This window comes from Telmatherina bonti, assembly GCF_933228915.1.
Source record: "Telmatherina bonti genome assembly, chromosome: 7".
Taxonomy (NCBI): Eukaryota; Metazoa; Chordata; class Actinopteri; order Atheriniformes; family Telmatherinidae; genus Telmatherina; species Telmatherina bonti.
The window spans coordinates 29290928-29298354 of record NC_136625.1 but is presented as its reverse complement, the minus strand read 5'-3'; the positions used below and the strand labels follow the sequence as shown (position 1 = coordinate 29298354).

Genomic DNA, 7427 nt, shown 5'->3' with positions numbered 1-7427 from the left:
TGCGTGAAGAACATGACTCGTGGTATTTGAGAAGTTTTATTTTTCTTTTTTTCAGTGTTTCTTACAACAATACAGACATCACAGATTACATAGTTTTACAAACACAAAGCACATCACCACCTTGGCTGCTGATGCTGGAAGGGGAAAGGGGAAATGCTGTGGGATCCGGAGATTGCCAGTTCAGCCTTGGGCATCCTTTTTCCAGAGCCTTCACTCATCTGATGTAGCTTTAAAAGAACCTGCCCTTGAACTTTTTTTTTTCCCTCTTTTTTGCAGCATAGCAGTATGAGAATAATAGAAAAACCTTCTTTTGAGACATGTAAGGGTAAGAAAAAAAAAAAAAAAAGACTAGACTATAATTTGAGCATGTTGTAGCCCCATCTGACAGGAAGAAGAAATGGAGGGAGTTAAAAGAACTTCACACAGTTTCAACCAGTTCTGCTTGTCTGCGGGGAACCTTGGGCAGCAGGGATCCTCCCATTCCAGAAAACTGACACATAAGTCCTTGCTTCATGTTCAGACCTACAATTTTTCAGGGCATTGCAGAAAGATTACACCACCTAAACTTTGACCATCTAATCTGAAGTAGTTTATTACTTTTCTTTTTTTTTTAATCATTAATATTCCTGTACAGTCAAATAAAACTTCAACAAATTTTCAAATGATGTTTTTTTTTTTTCTTCAAAAATACAGAAGGCTTTTTATGCCCGCCCTTTTTTTCCCCCCTCAAAACATTATTCCCAAACCCTTCCGACTTAGAAAAGGACTTTGATATTATATATTTCAGTGTGTCTTCTCATGGTAATGTGTTTGTGTGTACATGTGTATGAACTCTATGTCATTTACACCCAACACTGTAAACATACATAGAACTATATTACATGTGCTTGCACTGCATCATGGAGGAGGAGGGGGGGGGGGGGGGGGGATTTGGTTTACGTCACGAGAACGCCACAAAAGAAGGGAGGTGAAGAGGGAGAACAGGGCTTGGGAGAAGAAAACTCCTTTTCAAAGTTTGAGGTTATTCTCAGTTTGGCTGAAAGCTCAATTTTAGTGGACCGGACCCAGTTTGTTTACTTTAGTAGTTTCTGCAACAAGGGAAAAAAAAACTTTGCCAAGTCATCATGGTTGTGCCTGCTGTCCAGCACTACGAAAGGATAAAAAAAGGGGGGAAAACTCTGTAGCAGGGTCCTTTCAGGGTCCAATTCCAGCAGCAAAGTGCTGCGTGGCATCAGAAGGGCTCGCCTGGGCTTTCAGCATCTCCACTGAGGGAAAGTCTTTCAGTGGAAACAAACATTTTAACCATCTGGGATTGCAGATCTCCATTTTTATTTTAGTCCAAGTGAGAAACAATGAAGTCAGCCTGAGAGTCACTGAGTGCTGCGCAATCATTTGTTCAAGCCAGTTTCACCCTGACAGTCAGCGGCGTCTTACAGACAGCCATCTTGTCTCTGGATGCTCTCACAGGGTTCAGAGCTACTGACCTAGTCCACAAGAGAAGAAGCAGAAGAAGAAGGAAAAAAAAAAAAAAAAAAAGTCGATCGGTAGGGAGAGGTTGAAATCCAAGATGGAGGAACGGACAGGAAGGATGAAGAGGTGAGAGAGGTGAGGGTTGTGCTCTTTACAAATAGACACGCCTCAGGTCTCCGGGCGAGGTGATGGTGTTGCACTGCGGGCACAACTTCTTGTTCCCCTGTGATGAACAGACAGAGAAAAGTCAACTCAATTAAATTATGTGACATTATTAAATGTGGTCTTCTTATGAAAACACGACTTGGAAATAAGAGGGGGGGAAAAAAAAAAACACAGGAAACCCAGATCAGGCCGCCACAGAAGTGAAGCATGCACAGCTCTGAGTTTACAATTCCGTAAACTTCTAACAACGTTTGACAGATGTGCGAAAATTTCTAGTGACTCTCACTACCTCCTCCTCCAGTGTGAGTCTAACCCATCTTCCTTCAGCCCTCTTCCTCTCCCTCCGCATTGCTTTGATACTGTGCCATCTGCAGTAAAGCAGCAGGCGATAATATGCAGCACAGAGCTGACAGTGTTACAGGATCCTGACTGGGTGGTCTTCATAACTGTCCTCCACCGCTTGTCTAGCAGCCATGTTTGTTCCATGTTGGAGCAGCTGGCTGCAAGAACATTCCTGCTGGGAGTTCCTACTGTGTTTTGGTTACAGATTAAAGGTAAATGTCAAAAAATATGTAAACAAATTCCCATCTGGATTCAACATGAATATCATGTGTGATTTTCTTCTGTTTGCATGGACAACAGGACATCCAAGGCTTTCATGTCGGTCTGCAGATGTAGATGTGGTCCTATAAATTCTACCTTTTAGGTGAAATGCAGCGAAACCTGCTATGCATAAAAATAACTCAAAGTTCACATTTTGAAAAGTTGGGAGCCAATTTGTCCCCTCATGGGTGGTACATTATAGTGGGCGGGGCCACACTAAGTAACAGGTGAACTGTCCAAACCATTGTATCGATGTCACTTCTAGTGGCAAAGATGGTGAACTGCAAACTGCTGAAATCAAAGCTTCAAGGCAGAAGTCTGCTCACAGACCAACATGCGACGACATCCGTCCATGACTGTAGCTCATCCCAGATTTCCCAACAGTCTAGTGTAATCTAAGCATGGGATTTGGGGGAAAAGTATGCTTTAGATCAGTTTGTCTCACTAAAAACACAAAGCTGGATGTAACATCAAACGTGTCTCAAAAAGAATGCAGCGCTTGTACTTGCAAAACGATTAGTTTTATCTAACCCTCACAGATCTTTATACCTGTTTCCCCGAACGCCACTAACTAAAGTCTTTGGCGCTAATTCAGAGGCTACAAAAAGTGTTTTTACGCCACAGATCAGACTCCTGCAAAGCAGCTTTGTGGCTTCTGAACACTCTGGACAGATTTAAGAGAAAGGTGAAGAAAAAAACGCAAGGATGAGGTTGGATGTGAGGAAAGATTTGGGAAGGTTTAACCCTTTCAGGCCCGATTAAAGAAAAGATGGGAAAAGAAAAGTCAAATATTTTGGATATGGGTCTTTATTTGACCCTTTAACAAAACATACCTAAAAAATGAACATTTATTACCATGTTATACGTCTACATTGTTACAGTGTAATCTGCTGCTTACTGGTATCTATTAGGGGGCAGAATACATGTATCAGATTGTGTTCTACAGGATTTTGAGCAAAGTTTTTACCATAAAGTGATGTTATGGGTTTCAGTAACTGTATGTATGAAATATGATGTTTGGCTTTTTAGGGTTCAAATGAACAGAAGCAGATTTTTTATTTGTAACCAAAACTCGTGCACAGCATCATCACTTGGACGGAAAAATCTTGGAAACTCATATCCTGAATTTTGCTGACAAATATCAACATGCAGCATTCTGCAAGTGTCTTAGTTTTTTTTTTATTTAACCATCTTTTTTAACTATATTTCCAGGAACATTTCCACTGTTTTGATGGTCGCCTGTCAATTTTCAGTAGCCCTGCTTATAGAGGACGGTAAGCGTGTGTGGGTGTGCGCCTGTCACGCTGCGCTCCATCTGCCGTGCTCATTACAGCCATAAGAAGAAGGGGAGGATTGGCCTTAACTAGATTCCGCGGCATTTACTTTGATCAGCGCGGTCCTTGTGTTTTTATAGCTGTCTCTAGGCTATGAGTTTAATGCCCCATACATTAGACCAGTAATACACATACACATGCACACACAGACACACAGGTTCACAGCAGATGGAAACAAAGCTTTCTCCTAAATGCTGAATTACAGTACAACTAATTTCAAAAACATGCACAGGCTGCTGTTTGGTTTGTACACAATAATTGTTCCAGAGAGTTATTAGCACACATAAATGCCAGGAGAAAGCAGAGTAAAGGCAGCAGTGTCGACAGTGGTGTGCCTGATTTGGCTTTAATTTAGTACGTTTCTTGAAAACACAATGAGCCTGAACTCAGAGATGAGAAATGATTTGTGGGTGTCTGATTAGTTTTTAACTTCTGAGCTGGTCACATTTACAAACAGAGGAAAAGACCTGCAGTGATCTATAAGGCACTAGGGTACATCCCCAGACCCACAACTGGTGGATCTAAGGAAGAAAACAAAATTAGAAATAATAATTTAAGATGAGGCTGAAATAAAAAAACAAAAAACAAAAACTGTATTTTCCCCAAAAGACCACTTTTAACTTAGATATAAAGTTTACTTTACTGCCAAACAGCAGGAGGGACCCCTCCTGGGTCTGGTTCTGGCAGTTTATCCTCCACTGTCCCCTGACACCCGATGTAACCTCAGGATGGGTGATAAACCACAAATCCACTGTAATCCGTTGGTTTCCTTAGCTAAGCAATTATTTTTATGAACTGTCTTATATGAACACAGTGATCACGCTGTAAGTTTAACTCATGTGGATCACATCACCGATTTGTTTTAATTGCATTAAAATCAGGCAGTGTCTGTAAGAGACTTTGTCATGAACATGCACTGTACAAATAATGCTGAACTGAAATTCCTCTATTTTGTTGCACATTCAAGTCAAGTTTGGACTTGGCAAAAAAAAAAAAAAAGTTTCTGAATGCAGGAATAACACAAAGTTCTTTCTGCAACTAGACAGTATTCCAACAATTACAGCAATCCTACGTCTTACACTACACTGTGTGCTCTCAACAACACTGTCCCTGTTAGTGACATTTTTGTGGGTTAAAACTGGGAAACGTAATCTGCTGAAGAGTAGGAGGAGGTTTGACATGGAGCATGTCACAAAACTGGAAAACAAGGAGTGTGGAAAAGTGAGTCCAGAAAACTGAGTCATTCAGAACATGGGAAGACAGACGAAATATGAGGGAAAAAAAAGAGTCAATAAGTCGACTGTTTATCCGCCCAGTACAGGGAACACTTCCATATTACGGCACACTGTTGTCTTCTATGCTCCATTTAGCACATTAGCACCAGGTAATTACACTATACTGAACATATTAGACTAACTAATAACCAACAAAATCACAGAAATGTGTGTTTGTGTGCAGACCTGAGGCATTTTGTATAAAAGAAAAAAAAAAAAAAAAAAAAAACCACATTGGAGTTAGAGCTAACCACTTTATTCCAACATTAACAAGCCTTTTGGGGACCATTCCATCTAAGCTCTTCCCCTACTGAGACTGGAAGTGTTTGCACTGCTTGGATTGTGCGTGCAGAGAGAGAACAGGCCATTTGGGGAATATTCCATTTTAGTTTCTCCCCATGGGGCACAAGTACAGAGAAACTCACTGACTATGAAATGAGGCTGCAATAACTGCATATCAAGAGGAGCTGCCCTGCAGAACAGAGGAGTTAGGATGTGTGTGTGTGTGTGTGTGTGTTTGAGCGTACCAGAGTCCTGAGCCAGCACTCTTCACAGTGAACGTGCCAGCACTGGATGGAGGTGAGCGGCATCGTGTAGGAGTCCTGAAGAAAACAGAGACACATGATAATGACACCATATTCAAGGGACACACACACACACACACACATCAGTTATTTTACTTTGCAACACATTTCCTGACTGAGCCACAACATTAGACCACTATACATGGAGTGACAGAGGCAGCAGCCATAAACCGCTGAGCAAGGCAGCACAATGGGAGCCACAGAACCAGCAGCCTGTGGGTCAAACACCGACACGCAAACACTGGCACGACACCGGGCAAGCATGGAGGAGGGCAGGCACAGGGAGAAGATGCGGGAGAAAGTCGTGAACGAGCGCTCCTTTCTTTTCCTCACGAAAAGAACAGAGAGATGAGGGAGGAATGGTGGGGAGAGGGGGAGGAAGAGGAGCAAAGGAGGGAGGGAGGGGGGTGCCTTACCCTCCGTAGGGGCTGTGGGAGGAGCCTCTTTATGCCGCTGCTGTAACCACCAATCACAAGGCCCCTGTACAGGCAGTAGAGGCCTAAGGGGAGGGACTTAGGTCGCCTCTCTCCAACCTCATTGGCCAGTGGCTGGGATCCTGGCCACGCCCCTATGCACTTGATGTCTGCGCCTGAATGGATAGCAGGCTTTCTCTGCGGAAGGAGGGGGGGAGGGGTGGGGGGTGGGACAGGAGAGGGGTCGGGGGACGAAAGGTGGCAGCTAATCACAGAGCCGTACTGATCGCTATCAAACTCCAAAGCACAACACACACGCCAACAGACGCCGGGGTGTTCACCAATAAAAACAGGCACGACACAACGATGGATGATGATTTTCCTAGAATACTAAAAAAGGCAGAAATGCTGCGATATTTTACTGGTTACTATCCAAAAACTAACTAAATGTTTAATTGGTTTCATGACATGATAACTTTGCCTGACATTACAAATAATACATATTTGTGCATTTCAACCAGGTTGATGAGCTCTCGCTCTTTCCCTTTCCTCGTGACGACAGACTGCCACAGTCTTAAACCTTCCGTCATTTTCTTGGGATGTCTTAAAGTGGTCCCAAGCCATTTTCTTCAGGCTTCCTGGTGGTCTGTTAAAGTTTGTCTTCCAACATTTTTACTGCTTTTTCACTCATTTCCACTTCAGTCCTTGTACCTGATAACTTACAGAGGAATGTCGTTATTGTTGCTAAGAATGATGCTAACTCAACAGATGAAGAACTTTGTATATCCCAAAAGCATGGGCGAAATAATCCACACTTAGATGCAGATGTGGACAAATCTAAACAGATTTCCTCAGTTTGAAGTAATTTTCTTCATTTTTTAATGAGTAAATGCTGTTGAGATGCAAAAAGAACTTGAAAAGACAGAAATGGAATAAAGTTTGTAGCATGCACAAGATGGCTGTCCAGGGAAATTCAGTTTTGCACTAAATCTATATATAACTAATTGAAATGGACCTTTGAGAAAGGAATGTCAAAGTTTCATCCGAACTCGGAGAAGGTAAAGGATATTACAAGCAACTCAGCCGGAGTTTTACTAACACTTCATACCGGACGAGTGAAAAGTCTGATAAGCCACCAAGAATCTGTTCTGTAGAAGAACAGGGTCTTAAAGAGATGACCTGAGAAAAGCACCTAAATCTTCAGCTTTCAATGTCTCTACAGAAGGGTAGCTCTCAAGAAGGTATTCATAAGGAAGGGAAATGGGGAGAAAAGGTCAAAATAAATGACCCAAGACCTGGACTGAAAACCAGTGGAAACGGGTCTGATGAAGTTATCAATCTTCTCCAGAGCATGAAGCTCATCATCACTAAATCAGTGTGGAATCATCTTGAAAGAGAACAAAACAAGGCGGCCAACATCCAGAGAAGAGCTGTGGAAAGTGCTTCAAAAAGCCTGGAGAGCCGTTTCTAGGACGGTATTATGGTATTTGGCGTTTTCTGAGCTTTTTACAGTGTTACAGTGTTGAATCCTCATCAGACATGTGAACGGCACTGTTTTTTATCACTTAAAACGCATGTTTGAGT

The 7427-nt window shown here is 42.3% G+C and overlaps 1 protein-coding gene across 3 annotated transcripts in view; it reads right to left on the bottom strand.

Moving 5' to 3' along the window:
* Positions 1-106: 106 nt before the first annotated feature.
* rnf220a (ring finger protein 220a) overlaps positions 107-7427 on the bottom strand; it is a gene marked incomplete at its 5' end in the record, with an annotated part of 158099 nt that continues 150778 nt past the window's right edge. For 2 of the 3 annotated variants that reach the window (XM_079244440.1, XM_079244441.1), the window contains 2 exons: positions 107-1693; positions 5374-5448. In XM_079244440.1, coding sequence (XP_079100566.1) covers positions 1622-1693; positions 5374-5448 — 147 coding nt within the window. In that variant the 3' untranslated portion in view covers positions 107-1621. Of the gene's footprint in view, positions 1694-5373; positions 5449-5846; positions 6042-7427 lie in introns of all 3 variants that reach the window. The other variant, XM_079244439.1, reaches the window with a different exon arrangement.